Source organism: Xenopus laevis, chromosome 7L (assembly GCF_017654675.1).
Source record: "Xenopus laevis strain J_2021 chromosome 7L, Xenopus_laevis_v10.1, whole genome shotgun sequence".
Classification (NCBI taxonomy): domain Eukaryota; kingdom Metazoa; phylum Chordata; class Amphibia; order Anura; family Pipidae; genus Xenopus; species Xenopus laevis.
In genome coordinates, this window is record NC_054383.1 from 69685032 (window position 1) to 69705449 (window position 20418).

The window sequence follows — 20418 nt, forward strand, 5'->3', positions numbered from 1 at the left end:
TGGACCAGTGTTGTTAGTGGAGTACCGCAGGGCTCTGTACTAGGTCCCTTGCTTTTCAACTTGTTTATTAATGACCTGGAGATGGGCATTGAAAGTACTGTTTCTATTTTTGCAGATGATACTAAATTGTGCAGAACTATAGGTTCCATGCAGGATGCTGCCACTTTGCAAAGTGATTTGTCTAAACTGGAAAACTGGGCAGCAAACTGGAAAATGAGGTTCAATGTTGATAAATGCAAGGTTATGCACTTTGGCAAAAATAATATAAATGCAAGTTATACACTAAATGGCAATGTGTTGGGAGTTTCCTTAAATGAAAAGGATCTAGGGGTCTTTGTAGATAACACGTTGTCTAATTCTGGGCAGTGTCATTCTGTGGCTACTAAAGCAAATAAAGTTCTGTCTTGCATAAAAAAGGGCATTAACTCAAGGGATGAAAACATAATTATGCCTCTTTATAGGTCCCTGGTAAGGCCTCATCTGGAGTATGCAGTGCAGTTTTGGACTCCAGTCCTTAAGAGGGATATAAATGAGCTGGAGAGAGTGCAGAGACGTGCAAATAAATTGGTTAGAGGGACGGAAGACTTAAATTATGAGGGTAGACTGTCAAGGTTGGGGTTGTTTTCTCTGGAAAAAAGGCGCTTGCGAGGGGACATGATTACACTTTACAAGTACATTAGAGGACATTATAGACAAATGGCAGGGGACCTTTTTACCCATAAAGAGGATCACCGTACCAGAGGCCACCCCTTTAGACTAGAAGAAAAGAACTTTCATTTGAAGCAACGTAGAGGGTTCTTCACAGTCAGGACAGTGAGGTTGTGGAATGCACTGCCGGGTGATTTTGTGATGGCTGATTCAGTTAATGCCTTTAAGAATGGCTTGGATGATTTTTTGGACAGACATACTATCAAAGGCTATTGTGATACTAAACTCTATAGTTAGTATAGGTATGGGTATATAGAATTTTAATTAAAAGTAGGGAGGGGTGTGTGTATGGATGCTGGGTTTTCATTTGGAGGGGTTGAACTTGATGGACTTTGTCTTTTTTCAACCCAATTTAACTATGTAACTATGTAACTATGAAACTATGTTAAAAAAGGTTTAATTTCTGGTATCCGTATCTCTGTAATGGACTACAGAAGGCTGCAGTAAACAAACTTACTGCTCTCACTAAACAAACATATGACATCACAATGCAGCAGGAAGCACATTCATTGTTGCTGCTCCAAAGTGATGACATCACACTGCCAGTTTATTGTTGTTGCTCCACACACTGATTACATCACAATGTACCTGAATCTAGAAACATTAGTATTAGCTGAAAAACTATCACTCTTTATCAGAATTTTGAATCGACAACATCACTCATATAGATACATCTACATCTACTCAATTTTCAAGACATCAAATGAATACAAGATCTAGAAATCAATCTAATAGAATGCCCAATCCAATTCATGAGGAACTTTCAGTTATAGATCCACAATGGGAGAATTTGGACCCCAAACCAGACATTCATGCCTTATATAAGGAATTTAATGTTAAATTCTTTAGGGGAAAGTTGCCTGAACCAGACCTGAAATGGAGTAACAGAATTTCTGAGTAAGTCTTGAATTAAACTTCAAGTTTGTACTTTACCATTATAGATATTTTCACTGATATAGTTTATAAAGCATATATAATGTAGAAAAACAAGTATAATTGTACAATAGAAAAAATGACGTAGTGATTTGACACAGGAAAGGTAAAAACTAATTCTAAGTATTAAGGATTCACATTTTGTTTTGCAGAATGTCTGGATTTGCCCTAGAGACCAGTACTGGAAAGATGAAAATTCGCCTAAATAAGCCTCTTCTTAATTTTTTTTTATTATTTGAAGTTTTTATTGTTTTTCAACATGACAAGTAAAAAAGATGCAATAAAGTATAACATGTTCACAGCTGCAAGTCTGTTCATGTCTAAATATGTTACGCCATTCTTCATTCTGCACAGGGCAGTTTCAGTATCCGACCACATCTCGTGGTCACTCAAGCGCAGGTCCGGATAACAGCATTGGTCTTAGAGGCTCTTATGAAGTAAAACCTGCCCTGCTCAAGATAGTTCAGTGTAATGCTATTCTCGCAGCTGGCTTGTAGGTGGGGAGGGAGAAACAGATGTTAGAAGGGGGGGAAAAAGGAAGGGGGGAAGAAAGGTTAAGAAGAGAGACAGATATCAGAACTACAAAGCATATTTACCAAATGACATCGTAATTCCTACAGTGTTCAAGTAGTTCCAGAGTCAGGGGAATGAGACTCCGATTGGGTTTCCTCCAAGTATCGGGTCCACGGGTATCACTCCAGCTCCCCCTCATAGCTCTTGTCTAAGAGAATATTTCTGATGGATTCCATCGCCCGGATCCAGTTTACCTTGGTTATCAGTGATTGTAGACCAGGTAATTGTGGCCGTTTCCAATTAGCTGCTAGGAGAGATCTTGCTGCTGTAAGGATGTGTGTGGCTAATTTATGAGATAATTTAGAATTAATGTTCTCAATTTTCATACCCAGTAGAAATGTGTGTGGGGTTGCCGGGATAGTGCTATTCAGAATCTTGGAGAGCAGAGAGGCGATCATCTTCCAGAATTCCTGGGCCACTAAGCAGGTCCACCATGTATGTAGAAAGGAACCTCGTTCACCACATCCTCTAAAACATGTAGCATGTTCCGGGTTGCCACTAAATTTACTTAGAAGTGTTGGGGTATAATACCAGCGATAGATGATTTTATATGCTCTTTCGCTGGAACTTGCACAAATAGATGTTTTTTTGGCATTTTCCCAGATATACGACCATGTCTTATCCGTAATTGGGAGACCCAGATCTGTTTCCCATTTAGTCATGTAAGGCTGGCGTATATCAGTGGTATCTGATGATATGTGGCTGTATAATGTGGATATCAGGTGTGTCGGATACATGTGTTTGAAGCAGATTTTTTCAAAGTATGTCATAGGTTGGGTGTTCTGAGATTTGGTTTCGGTCTCTACATAGTGTCTAATTTGTAAATAGCGAAAAAATTGTAGATGGGGAATGTTATGTTGCTCCTTAAGTTGTTGGAATGAGAGAGTAATTTGATCTGGACAGAAATCCGCCAGTGTGACCATGTTTGCATCTATCCACGGCTTAAAATCTAGGGGGTGGCATCCCGGCAGAAAGGTCTTATTGCAAAATATTGTTCTATATCTAGTGTTACGTGTGCTCAATTTCACCTTAAGGGCCATGGAGTCCCATAAATCCAGGGCTTGTTGCGAGGAGGGTAAGAGGGCCTTGGGGATGTCTCTATGCGCTCTAGGAATCCAAAATAGATGTGCTAATTGCATGGGTGCAGAGAAGTGATTTTCAATCATCTTCCAGGATTCCTCTGTAGGAGCGTGTATGTGCACCATGGACTCTAATCTACTTGCCAAGTAGTAACGATATATGTGTGGAACTCCAAGACCCCCTATTGTTTTCGGTTTGGTCATAATCACTGACTTAATTCTGGGTCTCTTGCCTCCCCATATAAAGGTCGAAATAGCTTTTTGTAGTGAGAGAGCCATTTTTTCAGGGAAGTTAATAGGTAGAACTCTGAAGAGATATAGAAGTCTGGGCAATAGAGTCATCTTCACAGATGTTATTCTGCCGAACCAAGACAGGGAGTAGGTATGCCAGATAGATAAATCTTTCGTAAGTTTATCTATTAGTGTTGGATAATTAGCTTTGTATAAAGATTTGTAGGACGGAGTGAGATTGATTCCCAAATATTCTAGATGATCGCTTTCCCATTTATAGTCAAAGTTAAGCTGGAGTAGCTTCAGTTCTGATTTGGGCATTGTTAAGGGGAGAGCATGCGTCTTTGTAGAATTGATTTTATATCCTGAAATCTGCTGGAAGCGTTCTAGGGTATGTAGCAGGTTAGGTAGTGAAGTTTGGGGAGAAGTAAGTGTAAGGAGAATGTCATCGGCAAATAAATTTATTTTATGTTCCTCATTTGACACATGGAATCCTTTGATATCCGGGTTTTGTCTAATAGCATTGGCCAGAGGTTCTAGGGATAATGCAAAGATCAATGGCGATAGGGGGCATCCTTGCCGTGTTCCTCCCTTGATCCCAATAGGAGTGGACAACAGGCCCATGCTAAGCACCTGTGCGGAAGGGGAGTCATATAATTGCCTGAGCCCCGCAAGGAAAGATTGTGGTATGTCCAACTTTTCGAGGACTGCAAACATATATCTCCAATCTACCCTGTCGAATGCCTTTTGTGCGTCTAGAGATAATAGAAGGGAGGAAGTGGGAATCTTATGTGCTATGCTTATCAGATCGATCACCGTGCGTATGCCATCTGCTGCCTGTCGTCCTGGTATAAACCCCACTTGGTCCCTGTGAACTAACTTGGGAAGTAGCAGAGCGAGTCTGTTGGCCAGTATTTTAGCGAACAACTTGATATCAGTATTTATTAATGAAATCGGTCTGTAGCTGTCACAATTATAGGGGTCTTTTCCTGGTTTTAATATCATTGTTATGGTTGCCGATTGCATATGTTTTGTCAAGGGAGAACCATCTAGGAGCGATTGAAAGAGGTCTTTTAAGTGCGGGCCTAAAAGTGTGACAAATTTTTTGTAATACTTTGCTGTGTAGCCGTCAGGGCCTGGAGCTTTATTCGGTTTGGAAAGTTTAATCACATGCTCAATCTCCTCTTTTGCTATGGGTGCAGCTAACATGTCTTGGTCTTCTTTAGTGAGCTGAGGTGGGTTCCATGTAGACAAGAAGTCGGATTCTCGGGCTAGGTGGGCTCGTGGGGCCTTATCTGCGGAGTACAATTCCGTGTAGAAGTTACTAAACACATCGAGAATTTGTGCTGTGTCTCTCGTCACAGTCCCTTTATGAGTTCTAATTGCATGGATAGTTTGTGTAGTGTGGAGAGCTCTCAGTTTGCGTGCCAACATTGTATGGGGCTTGTTTGCATATTCATAGTAGTGGTATTTAGTTCTACGCATTGTGTAGGCAGCTTTTTCTGAAAGCATTTGTATTAGGTTCGTTCTAAGTTCCTGTATTTCCCTGTATTTTTCCGGGGTTGGGAGTGTTTTATGTGCTGAGGCCACATCGTGGAGTTTTTGGGACAACTGTTTAATCTTCTCCGCCTTGGTTCGCTTTATTCGGGAAGCATGTTTAATCAAGATCCCTCTAATTACAGCTTTGTGGGCGTCCCATCTGATAGCGAGGGAAGTATCCGCTGGAGTGTTGTTGTGGAAGTAGTCTTTAATGGAATTGGATATCTCCATACAGATATCCCTGTCAAGCAGTAAGGAGTCATTTAGTCTCCAGCTCCCTCCTCCTCTGATCTTGTCCCATCTCTTGAAAAGTGTTTCTACCATACCGTGGTCTGACCAAGTAATGTCGTGAATTTTAACCGTGTGGATATAGTGTAATAACGGAGGTTTGGTGAGGATGAAATCTATACGTGAATAGGTGGCATGAACAGAGGAGTAGTATGTATAGTCCCTATCTATTGGGTGTTTCTCTCTCCAAACGTCCACTAGCGCCTCCTCTTTCAGGTGAGTGATAAGGTGTGCCTCTTCTTAATTTAAGGCCAAGGAGGACTACAGTGGAAGTAAGTATTTTGCTTCTTATTCCTTTATTCTCCAAGGTATATTTGCAATATATCATTTTGTGACAGCAACTTCAGCTTTAAAGACTTCCAATCGCTCAGCCAATTTATTTACATTAGAAACTTGTAATAACATCGATTTAACTGAATCTTTCTGTACTCTACAGATCCTCCTGCATGAAATGATACACATACATCAGTTTTTAAGTAAATCAAAGGATAGAAGTCATGGACCAACCTTTCACTACCATAAGAGGCGTATTAATAGACTGACTGGCGCAAATATTATGGTAAGTGGTTAAACACACTGTATTTCTTGCTATATTAGAAGCAATCTGTTAATTCTATTACTCTATTAAACATGATTCCCCTTGCACTTTTCTTATTTTTATATAGGCCTACCCTGATTTTAAAGATGAATATGACCTACTGAAGTGCCATTGGTGGGAGTGCAATGGCCCCTGCGGAGAATTAGTAACAAGGATTATGAACCGTCCACCAGCTACCAAGGCACACAAAAGGAAATGTGGAGGAGAATTTATCAAAATTTCAGAACATGAAGACGGTCCTTCAAATAAGAGAAGGAAGGTCTAAACCTTCAGAGAAATAATGCAAATTTCAGAAAAGATATAGGATGAAAACTCACTTTTATAGCATGACTTTATAAAGTCTTTGACCCAAAATATCTTAATTGTATTTTCTTTGCCTGCATCAGGCACTTGTAAAACCAATGGAATCTCAACGTAAATAATTATAAAAATAAAAAAAAACTAAAGAAAACCTTATTCTTTTTTTGTCAGTCTTTGTTTCCTAAAAATATTCATGTGTAAAAGTGTTAGGCTAAATTCAGATTCCATTTTCAATGGTAAAAACAGTCCATAGTCATAGTTGCCGAATAGCAGCAAGCAGGGAATCTGCATATTTCTTCCCAAACTCATATGTTTTTATTTCCTCATAAGAATTACGGAAGGGAAAGAATAATCAGCTAGCTAAAATAGGTATTGAAAGCACCTTCGTCAAATTAAACGGACCATCATTCAGTCTTCATTCAGGAGTTAGGTATCAGATGAATGATCCAATATATCTTATAGGCGATTTGTGCAAAAGGCAGTTATTTCGTTAGATTTTGTTTGTACTGGAATCAGTTATTTGAGTGAACTCTAATACATCTGCTAGGAAAGGGAACCCCCTTGTAAGATATATTGGATCGTTCATCTGACAACCAACTGCTGCATAAAGACAGAATGAAGAGAAACAGATGCAGAGAAAGGAATAGTGAATATAAACTTGATTAATTCAGAAACAATGCAGAGTTTGTAATTGATTGTATTTATAAAGTTTTACTTCTGTATGAGGAAAAATATATATAATTTTCATTTTCACGATAGTTCCCCTTTAACAGTATGTTATGCATATACACTGGCTGCAATGGTGCAACAGGGCCTTGCTCCACTGAAAAAAAAAAAAGCTCTAGACATTGCTCCAGTCTCATAATGCATACCCACTGATTCTGTGCAATTCCAACTTTCATAAGGTAAAAGTATCTGCTTATATCAGTCATCAGAGGGCCTTTCACCACTACTTTTTTAATTCCTGGTAATATCATTTTAAGGTACAGCACGTCTTTAAAGGGGAAGTGTACCGAAAATAAAAATTTTATATAATAATCAAGTTACTCTTCATTCTCCCCCTCTTAGCATCTGTCCTCATGCAGGAGCTGGGTGTCAGATTTTTAGAGTTAACTAGAGTTAACTAGCGTTAACTCAATAACTAGTTTGTTAGAATTTGGCACAAAGTGAGCTCTAACATATTCTAGGCAAAAGGAGTCCTAACTGTCAAAATCAGACTCCCAGCTCCTGCACAAAGAGAGAAAGAAGAGAGAGAGACAGATGCCAAGATGGGGGAACTGCAGAGTAACGTTATTATTTTAGAAACAGGTCAGATTTTTTTTAATTCATTATATTTAGAAATTTATATAAAGCTTATATTAAGTTTTCATTTTCACAATAGTTCCCCTATTGAACAAAGAACAAAAGGTTAATGCTGTATCCTTATCTAGAATTTCAAAAATGGAGAAGGGATATTTCCCTAGTACTGTTCATCCTACAATGAATTCTACACATAAGGTTTAATAGCTACAGAACCCAGGGAAGGAGTCATGTCATGAAACGCTTTACCTTGTACAGTCAAGCTGATATAAATCTCTGCTATCTTTTTGTCATCTTCAAGAGCAGCCACTTCACATCTGTACTTCCCGTTGTCTGTTCGGCTGGTATTTTTAATGAAGAGAGAGCTTTTTGACTGTATGTTAGCTCGACCTTCTAGGCCACCTGTAACAGGAGAAGGAACAAAATAAATACGTAACTTTGAATAATTAAAGAAACAGTAAATTCATGTGTATCGGGTAGCGAGTGTTCCAGCACCTAAAAACCATTTATACATATTATAACAAAGAAAGTCATTGCATATTAAATATTTATTTAGACTAATAAGTAGGACTTGCAAAGGACATGCCTATTGTTTTAGTTTAAAAATCATATAGGATAGATAAGGAATAAAACCCTATGAGTGGAGATATCAATTTGAAGTGATGCTACTACTGTCATGATGTACCTTAAAACTAGGTTTCATTATACAAAAACGTGAGTGTATGTGTATATATATATATATATATTCCTGAAGAATTTGTTGATATTGGGTTGAATTCACCTGACTCTCGACTTTAACAAGGGTCCCAGTCCCTGAACTAGCCACACAATCCCACAGCATGATGGAACCTCCACCAAATCTAACAGTAACATAGTAACATAGTAACATAGTAACATAGTAAGTAAGGTTGAAAAAAGACACATGTCCATCGAGTTCAACCTTTTTTTTTTTTTTTGTTTATTAACTACCTATCTGCCAGTTGATCCAGAGGAAGGCAAAAAACCCATCTGAAGCCTCTCCAATTTGCCTTAGAGGGGGAAAAATTCCTTCCTGACTCCAAAATGGCAATCGGACTAGTCCCTGGATCAACTTGGACTATGAGCTATTTCCCATAACCCTGTATTCCCTTACTTGCTAAAAAGCCATCCAACCCCTTCTTAAAGCTATCTAATGTATCAGCCTGTACAACTGATTCAGGGAGAGAATTCCACATCTTCACAGCTCTCACTGTAAAAAACCCCTTCCGAATATTTAGGCGGAACCTCTTTTCTTCTAATCGGAATGGGTGACCTTGTGTCAGCTGGAAAGACCTACTGGTAAATAAAGCATTAGAGAGATTGTTATATGATCCCCTTATATATTTATACATAGTCATCATATCTCCCCTTAAGTGCCTCTTCTCCAGCGTGAACATCCCCAATTTGGCCAGTCTTTCCTCATAGCTAAGATTTTCAATACCTTTTACCAGCTTAGTTGCCCTTCTCTGTACCCTCTCTAATACAATAATGTCCTGTTTGAGTGATGGAGACCAAAACTGTACGGCATATTCTAGATGGGGCCTTACAAGTGCTCTATACAGTGGAAGAATGACCCCCTCCTCCCGTGACTCTATGCCCCTTTTAATACAGCTCAAGACCTTATTTGCCCTTGATGCTGCTGACTGGCATTGCTTGCTACAGCCAAGTTTATCATCTACAAGGACTCCAAGGTCCTTTTCCATAATGGATTTGCCTAGTGCAGTCCCATTAAGGGTATAAGTGGCTTGGATATTTTTACATCCCAGGTGCATGACTTTACATTTATCAACATTGAATCTCATTTGCCACTTAGCTGCCCAGATTGCCAGTTTGTCAAGATCCTGTTGCAAGGATGCCACATCCTGGATGGAATTAATTGGGCTGGATAATTTTGTGTCATCTGCAAACACTGATACATTACTTACAACACCCTCCCCTAAGTCATTAATGAACAAGTTAAATAAAAGTGGACCCAATACTGAGCCCTGGGGGACCCCACTAAGAACCTTACTCCAAGTAGAGAATGTCCCATTAACAACCACCCTCTGTACCCGATCCTGTAGCCAGTTTCCTATCCATGTGCAAACGACTTCATTAAGCCCAACAGACCTTAGTTTAGAAAGCAGTCGTTTGTGGGGCACAGTATCAAACGCTTTGGCAAAATCCAAATAGATCACATCTACTGCCCCCCCACTATCCAGAATCTTACTTACCACATCATAAAATGCAATCAAATTCGTCTGACATGACCTATCCTTCATAAAGCCATGCTGATTGTTGCTCATAATGCCATTCATTAGGACAAAATTTTGAATGTGATCCCTTAACAAGCCTTCAAATAATTTGCCCACCACAGATGTCAAGCTTACTGGCCTATAATTGCCAGGCTGAGATCGTAATCCCTTTTTAAATATTGGAATAACATCAGCTTTTCTCCAATCCATAGGCACCATACCAGATGACAGTGAATCTGAGAAAATCAGAAATAAGGGCTGGTCTAAAACTGAACTAAGCTCTCTTAGAACCCGGGGGTGTATGCCATCAGGCCCTGGAGCCTTGTTTACATTAATTTGTATTAAAGCTTTTTGAATCATATCCTGAGTCAGCCACTGACTAGATTGAGCTGAACCATTCGTGCAGTTATTAAGTGAGCCTGTGAACCCAGACTCCTCTATTGTATACACTGAAGAAAAGAACTGATTTAACACATTTGCCTTATCTGTATCTGTTACAACCATACTGGTACCATTATTTAATGGAGCAACACTCTCAACCTGCATCTTTTTACTATTAATATATTTAAAAAACTTTTTAGGGTTAGTTTTCACCTCCACCGCAATTAACTCTTCATTTCTTTTCTTAGCCTTCCGGATTGCTGATTTACAACATTTATTACAGTGTTTATATTCATTAAATGCAGCTTCTGTCCCTACAGATTTGTAGTTTTTAAATGCCTTTCTCTTCTTTCCCATTAAATTCTTTACTTCTGTATTAAGCCACACTGGATGATTCTTAGAGCTTCTACGTTTAGTCCTTAAGGGAATAAATTGAGAACAGTAATGATTTAATATCATTTTAAAGGACAACCATTTCTGTTCTGTGTTTTTAGCTGAAAACCTAATGCCCCAATCAATGCTCTGTAGGGCAGCCCTCAAGGCACTAAAATTAGCTTTGGCAAAATTCATGGTTTTTGTTGCCCCAGTATATTTTTGTTTTTTGCACCAGACATTAAAAGATATAACATTATGGTCACTATTACCCAGGGGTTCAATGACTTGCACATTTGCTATAAGTTCTGGGTCATTTGAGATCACTAAATCAAGAATAGCATTTTTTCTGGTTGGCTCCTCAACAACCTGTGCTAAAAAATTGTCGTGCAATAAGTTTATAAACTTGTTCCCATTAACTGATCTAGCAGTACCGTTGCTCCAGTCAATATCTGGGTAATTAAAATCCCCCATTATCATTACTTTACCTAAACTAGCAGCCTTGTATAAATGAGCTTTTGCATACAACAAGTGACTCTGTTTGTGGAGTGAGTGCAGAAAGGGCTTCTATCTCATCACCCTGCCATACAGATGTTCTTTGTGCAAATTGTGCTGAATTGTAGAACAATGTACAGCTACACCATCTGCAGCAAGATGTGCTTGCAGGTGATCTTTGGGTTGTCTGTAACCATTCTCACAATCCTTCTCATATGCTGTTCCTGTATTTTTATTGGCCTGCAAGACATGGGTTTTACAGCAACTGTGCCTGTGGCCTTCCATTTCCTGATTACATTCCTTACAGTTGAAATTGACAGTTTAAACCCCTGAGATAGCTTTTTGTAGCCTTCCCCTAAACCATGATACTGAACAATCTTTGTTTTCAGATCTTTTGAGAGTTGCTTTGGGGATCCCTTGCTGTCACTCTTCAGAGGAGAATCAAACAGAAGCACAACTTGCAATTGGCCACCTTAAATACCTTTTCTCATGATTGGACACACCTGCCTATGAAGTTCAAGGCTTAACGAGCTAATACAACCAATTTCGTGTTGCCAGTAATCAGTATTGAGCAGTTATATGCTTTCAAATTAGCAAAATGACAAGAGTACCCACATTTTTGTACAGCCAGTTTTTCACATTTGATTTAATTACATACAACTTATTACATTTCTATATAGCCATAGCTGCCGCTTTTATATGGATAATATACCTTGGATGCGTTTCTCAAAGTATACATAATCTGCATCATCATTCTTAATTTTCTTCCATTCAATTCTGGGATCTTTTGTTTTCGTGCTGGTAATAATACAGGACAGCTCAACACCTGGGAAGCAGAACAGATTGATACAGTTTCATCATCATCATTAACCATATTTGCTTCAAGAGAATGGGAGAACCGGGTGCTCTACTGATATATACTATTTCAAGTAATTCTATATTATATGTTCAACACAATCCTATTGCTTTCAATCATAATAACAGACCTCTGCTCAACACTGACTGGGCTGCTCAATTAAAAATATTACAATCACATTCAGCAAAGCAGCCTTTCCACTCAACAAGATAATAAAGAACTTTCAACCATAAATGGACAATACCTGGATTCCAAGTTTATTTAAAACCTACTTTGATATTATATCATTACTCTGTATCCCCACTCCAGTGGGCTCTGCAGAATTAGTGATCTTTCTGGGGGTTAGGGCATCGGTAGGGTTGTTAGCCAAAAGTATCTTTTCCCTTGGGCTGGTCACTCATTAACCCATTCCTGACCCCCATCCCAATTTAGCGTCAGAAGAAGAGTCTACTCTCTGGTCACTAAATTGTGAGTTTTGAATTTCATCAACCTATGAAAAGAAAACATTTCTCACCCCAATCCCAGAATACTGGCCAGTAGTATACTATTGGATTTATAGTAGTACAAGAGTCTGCAGCACTTTACAGATGTTTACAAGAATTTGTAAGCTCATTAAATGCAAGTGAACAGACAAGTTCATAGTATAAATGGGCCCATCCATTCCAACGGCAAACTAATGACTTATTGCTTGTTCACTACGTGTTGGTGCTCCTTGGGCTGTAGTATCAGTAGAAATGGCCAAACCAATGTTCCCATGTGAACTTGCACAGCTAAAAACTGGGATGGCGCTCTTCCCTTGTTCAACTCCAGTACATAGAGGGGTTCTCTTTTATACATAATAGGAGAAAAAACATTTGATTGGTGACAGAAATCCATGTTGTGCAGGTATAAGGCTTGACACTACACAGCAAATGCTAATACTGCAATAACATTCCATTTATTCTGATCATGATATTAAAGTCACAATATCTGTATGCTTGATTAAAGCACACTTTATATGATACGACTCCCAAGAAACACTGGTTACTTACTCTGATGTTCCTGCACCACAGGATTTTGGTTATGGGTGCTCAGTTCTACGGCCAGAATACTGCAACCTGCAGAGACAAAAAAGGTAACATTAAATGCTGGGCTGTCCTCATTCATTTTCATTTACAGCAAGACAAATTGCTTTACACTCACCCTGCCCCTAGGTGCCACTCTTTATGCATAATTACAGTATTTTCCAGCCTGGGAATTGGAGCAGCTCCGCAGCAACACCCAAGCCCCCTGTAGTCATGGCAATTTTACAGTACATACAACACTGGTTTTTACCTACATGTGCCAAAGACACATTAACGTACTGTAGAAATCAACAAAAAAGTTCTCAACCACTGAAGCTTCCATTATTATTGTCTGAGGTACAGTATAATCATATAATCATACATTATGCTCACTACTTCATAGCTTGTTTTTTTTTCACAAGGATGTGGCATATCGGAAGTATATTTATTGGTCCCCATAATAAGATACGGTGCATGGAATCATGTTTTTTTATATTTCCTAAATTTGATAAAGCTGGTGCATGTATGGGAAGAAAGAATGTTATATTTAGCCTTGTGATCCCTCAGGAAAGATTATGCTTATTAGGCAAGGATTTTCTTTAAACGGAAACAGATTGTAAATAGTCTGGCTAAAGGCCGCTGCAGTATTAAAATGCTTGACTTTTGGTTGTGTTTACAAAATGTTTTGGTCTGTAATACAGACACCATTTGCAACAGTTGCTTTAGACATGTGTACAAGAATACATGTAATATTCCTATCTATCACAACCTGGGCTACGTTAAATATCTGTACATTCATGTATCACCTAAAAAGACTTGTCTGGACAGGTTGTAGTTTGTACATTTTTAATTTAAGCAATGTCCACATACAGGTATGGGATCTATTATCCAGAATGCTGGGAGCTGGGGTTTTCTGGCATGTGGATCTCCACCTCATAAGTTCCCTAAAAAACCCTTTATACATTAAATATACCGAATAGGATTGTTTTGCCCCACTATAGATTTATGCAGATCAGCTAGGATCAAGTACAAGCTACTGTTTTATTATTACAGAGAGAAATCATTTTAAAAATTATAATTATTTGCTTAAAATGGACTGTACTGGAGATGGCCTTCCTTTAATTCAGAGCTTTCTGAATGAGTTTCTGGATAAGGGATACCATACCAAACTTTTACCCTACCCACTCTTCCCTTCCATCTGACTCTCTAGTCAGGTCTTTAGCGGCTATTACAGGTATGGGATCAGTTAACCATAATGCTCCAAATGAAGGGATGGCTGCCATGAAGGGATAGCATTCTGGATAACAGGTGCCATACCTGTACTTTGAGTATTTGAGATTATATGACCAACATACCTGCTTAGAATAGGTCTGAGATGGCTAATGAACATATAAAACAACCTGAAAGTGGTTACTGACCAACATGAGGGGGCAGATTTATCAAGTGCAAAAAACTTTGAAATTCGACCATCGAATAGGCCAGTTCGATATTCGAAGTTGAATTCGTAGGAATTTTAACATCGTACAATGACTTCTAAAAACGTAGCCAAATGTCGGCTATATGTTCTAGTAAGTCCCCATAGGCTAACATAGCAATTCGGCAGGTTTAAGGTGGAGAAGTGTCGAAGTTTTTTTAAAGAGACAGTACTTCAATTATCGATATGGTCGAAGCATTTTCACTTCGAATTGAAGTCGAATTTGGCCTATTCGACGGTTGAGGTACCCAAAAAATACTTTGAAATTCGAAGTTTTTCAATTCAAATATTCCCTTCAAATTCACTTTGACCCTTAGTAAATGTGCCTCGAGAAGTCTCTTCTCCTGCAGTATATATTTTCCAGCTATCTCGTCCTTTTCTACCAATCCAGATTCCCCTTCGGTATTTTCGTGAGTGATTCCCCTTCTAAGCCCACCAAAACAAAATGGAGAAAGAAGGGTAGAGTGCCATTCAGATGATCAGAGAAAGACTCGTGGAAAAGGACGAGACGGTGAGAAAATATATACTGCAGGAGAAAGCCTTACCTTAAGAAGTGGATTGTGAATATATGGAGACTGGGCGCTGTGGTAAGTTGATGTAGTGGTACACACTATTGTGCACTCAATCTATTTACTAGAGACGCTGGAAAGAAACAGAGGGGGTAGAGGTACTACAGCAACTGTTGAATAGATCTACCGACCAGCGGAGAAACCAAGAAAAGAGTAAACTATATGGTACTGGGACCTCCAAATTGGCGCATGCGCAGTTGGAGCAGTCCGGAATTCTTACCAACTGTGTATGCTCCAAAAGTTTCATAGATTGCCGAAGGGAAGGAAGAGAATCTGACAGAGACCGGAGATCTGGAAGATGGCACCCATGAGCTCCACTGCGCTACTCTGCATTAATAAGTGAGCATGCTGTTTAGGGACATTTTCTGGAATAACGAACTATACGGGGAGGAAGCAGGGAAGGGGACTATCTAGGGTAGTAGATAGGGTTTTTCTTATTGGGGGGGTTAGTTCTCCTTTAATAACTTGTCAAAGGTGAGCAGAATTGAGATTGCAACATCATTGTAACAGATGTACACTATTGTTTGCCGTTCCTATCCCATGCCTGTGACTACTTTGTGCATACAGGTATATCCAGATAGAAATCAATATTTTGTACCTATTTAGTTAAAGCATACACAGTTTTTGTACTATGAAAGGAAGAGAATGTCAAAATGATAAAATGTGTTTTTGTTTTTATTACAATTTCACCTCCATTAATAACCTTTACTAATTATACAGTCGAGCCGCTCGGCTTGCATTTTGTTTGGACTCAGCCGCGGTGCTTCTTTCTTTGTTTATATTTATTCAACAAGATGTGCCAGATCGTGTTATTATGGGGAGAATTTTGCACTTCTACATGCTATCTGTTAATTAGGAGGGGGTGTACAATGACTAATGCACAAGAGCCAAGATAATGAACCCTAAATTGCACAAGCTCAAAGTTCATTGTATATAATGTGTCATTTTTTAGTTAAATAAACATTTTTAGTTTTAGATTTGATTACATATTGGTATATGGACAAATGTTTTTCAATGCATCCAGATCAGCTTGTTGGCTAGTGGCACATGGATCATTCTATGGATCATTTTCTTTACTGTGTATAAAAGCAGATCCACTAACTTTTTGAAGTGCCATTTTAGAAGTGTATAATCAATGGGTGAAAGTTAAGAGTTCACCATTTGATAAATACACTTCTAAAAATCCCATATGAACAAATAGAATGCAGGTGAGCTGTTCTGTGGTAAATTCTAATCTCAAATAGTGATGAATCTGCCCCTAAACATACAGTAAATGCATAGCTTATGGTGTGTACAGAGCATTCCTTCTCCATACTTGCATCGATAAGAAAGGACTATGTTAAGCTGCTAGAGAAGCTAATGTTATTAACTATTTGCAACCAATGAACAACAACCACAGTGGTCATAAATAAAATGCTGTTAGGCCCATAAATCTTTTGACAGACACCTCTTTTCTAATTTTGGTTCTGTACATTATCATAATGAATTTTAAATGAAACAACTCAGATGCAGTTGAACTGCAGACTTTCAGCTTTAATTCAATTTAAATTCAAATTTATTTCAAACTAAAGCCTTTTTTAATACAACCACTTCCTTTCAGGGGCTCTAAAGTAATTGGACAATTGACTCAAAGGCTATTTCATGGGCAGGTGCGGGCAATTTCTTTGTTATGTCTATCAATGAAGCAGATAAAAGCCCTGGAGTTGATTTGAGGGGGTTGTTTGTATGTGGAAGATTTTGCTGTGAACAGTCAACATGCAGTCAAAGGAGCTCTCCATGCAGGTGAAACAAGCCATCCTTAAACCGCAAAAACAGAAAAAAAACCATTCGAGAAATTGCTACAATATTAGGAGTAGTAAAATCTACAGTTTGGTACATCCTGAGAAAGAAAGAAAGCACTGGTGAACTCAGCAACACAAAAAGATCTGGATGTCCACAAAAGACAACAGTGGTGGATGATCGCAGAATCATTTCCATGGTGAGGAGAAACCCGTTCACAACAGCCAAACAAGTGAAAAACACTCTCCGGGAGGTAGGTGTATTGATATCCAAGTCTACCATAAAGAGAAGACTGCATGAAAGTAAATACAGAGGGTGCACTGCAAGATGCAAGCCACTCATAAGGCTCAAGAATAGAAAGGATAGATTGGACTTTGCTTAAAAAAAAAAAACCATCTAAAAAAGCCAGCACAGTTCTGGAAAAACATTCTTTGGACAGATGAAATGAAGATCAACCTTTACCAGAATGATGGCAAGAAAAAAGTATGGAGAAGGCATGAAACAGCTCATGATCCAAAGCATACCACATCTCTATAAAACATGGCGGAGGCAGTGTGATGGCTTGGGGTGTGCATGGCTGCCAGTGGCACTGGGACACTAGTGTTTATCCATGATGTGACACAGGACAGAAGCAGCCGAATGAATTCTGAGGTGTTTAGGGCCATAAACTCAATTGACTGGGAGGCATTTCATAATGACCCAAAACATACAGCCAAAGCAACCCAGGAGTTTATTAAAGCAAAGAAGTGGAATATTCTTGAATGGCCAAGTCAGTCACCTGATCTGAACCCAATTGAGCATGCATTTCGCTTGTTGAAGACTAAACTTCGGACAGAAAGGCCCACAAACAAACAGCAACTGAAAGCCGCTGCAGTAAAGGCCTGGCAGAGCATTAAAAAGGAGGAAACCCAGAATCTGGTGATGTCAATGAGTTCAAGACTTCAGGCTGTCATTGCCAGCAAAGGGTTTTCAACCAAGTATTAGAAATCAACATTTTATTTTCAGTTTTTTATTTGTCCAATTACTTTTGAGCCCCTGAAATGAAGTGATTGTGTTAAACAAAGGCTTTCAATCTTTTTGTTCAACCCACTAGATTAAAGCTGAAAGTCTGCAGTTCAACTGCATCTGAGCTGTTTCATTTAAAATTAATTGTGGTAATGTACAGAACCAAAATTAGAAAAAATTTGTCTCTGTCCAAAGATTTATGGGCGTAACTTTATATGTTCCCTTTGTTGGCTTCAAAAGTACAAATGATCAGTGGTTTTCTAATTATCAGCAAATGTAATTGCAATTATAAGAAGTCATTGTCAGTTTCTGTGCTGTGGATTCTTGAAACAACGTAGTCGTCTCATCTCTAGCCAAGACACAATTGCCTACAATGCTTTTACACAGGAGTGTTAATCAGCTGGCTTCCGCTACACTGTTTCAGCAGTCAGAACCAGCAGTGCAAATAAGAACAAGGGAAAGCTAGATACTGCCTTCAATAGCAATTGCATTAAGAAACAACTGTAAAACCACTAGAACTTAGAAATGAATATACTATCTTCTTAATTGTGCTGTTTTTTTGTTTTGTTTTGTTTTTACTATGGAGAAGGTATAAAGGTATAACCCAATGCAAGCAATATGGCTAGTAATGCAATTATAAAGAACATCCAGAAGCAACCAACACCCTCTACTCTTTCTGACAACAGACACGTCATCCTTGACCTATTTGCAGTTTAAAGGGTTAAGCATTAGCGCAAAGGCCAGTGAGCTTTACTTGAATTTAACTGGTTCACATGAAGACTAAAGGCTTGATCTGTGGGAAGAAGATGAGCTGAATGGATTAATCCAAGTAAAGAAAATCCTTACAGTGTATAAGTGATATATAAGTTGCGTTTGCTGATCCAAGATTTACAAGGTCTGCTAAGAGAATTAAATGTGATATTTTGTCATTTACTTCTTGAGTCCTTACAGATTAGAAATGCTGTATTTGTGCTGCATATTCCCTTTCAACTCTGTCTCGAATATACACAGTGATAAAATTAAGCTCCACGCAGTTCCTATAGCACATTCATTTTTACATTACATGGAAGCATGTTTGGCATATGGCTTTTAGGGGCACCTGTTGTCAAAAAATATTATTACCAACCAAAGGTGCAGGCTAATAGAGACCCAATTCTGGTTGGGGTTAACAGTAGCTTTTAAAAAAAAAAAAAAAAACTGGTGAGAGATAATATTTTCTGGCAACAGGTGCCCTTTAAAGGAACAGTTCATTGTAAAAATAAAAACTGGGTAAATACATTGTGCAAAATAAAAAATATTTATAATATAGTTAGCTAGGAAAAAATGGAATGTATAAAGGCTGGAGTGAGCTGATGTGTAACATAACAAAACAGAACACAACTTGCTTTTCAGCTCTCTAACTCTGAGTTAGTCAGTGACTTGAAGGGGGGGGGGGGCACATGGGACATAACTGTTCAGTGAGTTTGCAATTGATCCTTAGCATGCAGCTCAGATTCAAAAGCAAACAGTTATGACCCATGTGGCCCTCCTAAAGTCACCGATTGGTTACCGGGCAGCAGCCAATCAGTGGAAAGAGCTGAAAAGCAGAAAGTAATGTTCTGCCTGTTATATTAGGCATGCAGTCACTCCAGCCTTTATACATTACATTTTTGCCTAACTAACTATATTAGAAACATTTTTTATTTTGCACAGCCTATTTCCCCAGTTTTTATTTTTATACTGAACAATTCCTTTAATATACCTAGTAATGACAGATTTGTTTGATTACTGGGATGCTTTCTGACGCTTGGTTCAGTATTTAATGTAAGCTGTTGCTATTCTCCATCATTGTTAGTTCTCTCATCTCATAGAGCATGCAGGGAATTGTGGGAACTGAACTGAACGGGGTATTGTGGGACTGAAGTCTTGGTTGGAGGAGAGCGGACTACCGATGCACTGTGGAACTGATGGCAACAAAATGTTTGTTTTCATTGCTCTTCTTACAACTGGTTTGAAAAGTCCCAGCAGTAAATTACCCAATTTTCAAAGCACTACCCAGAATATGGTGTCCTTTACATTCCAAAGCCAAAAAGTTCTGGAACAGTAGGTTTACCCCAGAAAACCATATATTTTTGAAAAGAACGCATTCTGCTGAATCTAAAATGGGTAACCATGTCTTTCTACTCCAAAGTACCAAACATCAAAGCTTTTCTGAACTTTTGGATTTCTCTTAAAATGTATAAAAATGTATAGAAATTCAGAAAAATCACCAAGCTTGCATTGTTCCCCATATATGCAAAAAATCTAGTAATGTTCCAACATAAAACAACCTAAAAATGAATGCCAGCGGTCTACTAAACAGTATGCATAAATTTACCAAACTATGTGGGGTACATAGGCACCCAAATGGATATACAGCACACAAAATTTCCATGGGCAGAAAAACAAGTAAAGAAATGCAGAATCATTAAAATGCAATAAAACCACTAAAATCAATGCTTTTTATGCTTAGTGATATCAGCCATGAGAATCACCGTTTGCCAAATAAATTTTACAGACAAAAACAACCGAGCAACGCTTATGCAGAACTGGAAATGCAATAAAATGGCTAAAAATGCACCAAAAATGTAATAATAATAATGATAATACCTGTTATCCAGAATGC

At 38.5% G+C, this 20418-nt stretch overlaps 1 protein-coding gene across 1 annotated transcript in view; it reads right to left on the reverse strand.

Annotated features, from left to right (window-relative positions):
* The window catches only part of LOC108696377 (junctional adhesion molecule C), a 57869-nt gene that overhangs the window by 6210 nt on the left and 31241 nt on the right, over positions 1-20418 (reverse strand). Inside the window, exons 2-4 of the mRNA XM_018225684.2 lie at positions 12936-13001; positions 11761-11874; positions 7798-7950 (exon numbers count right to left, since the gene is read on the reverse strand). Of these exons, the coding sequence (XP_018081173.1) occupies positions 7798-7950; positions 11761-11874; positions 12936-13001 (333 nt within the window). The remainder of the gene's footprint in view (positions 1-7797; positions 7951-11760; positions 11875-12935; positions 13002-20418) is intronic.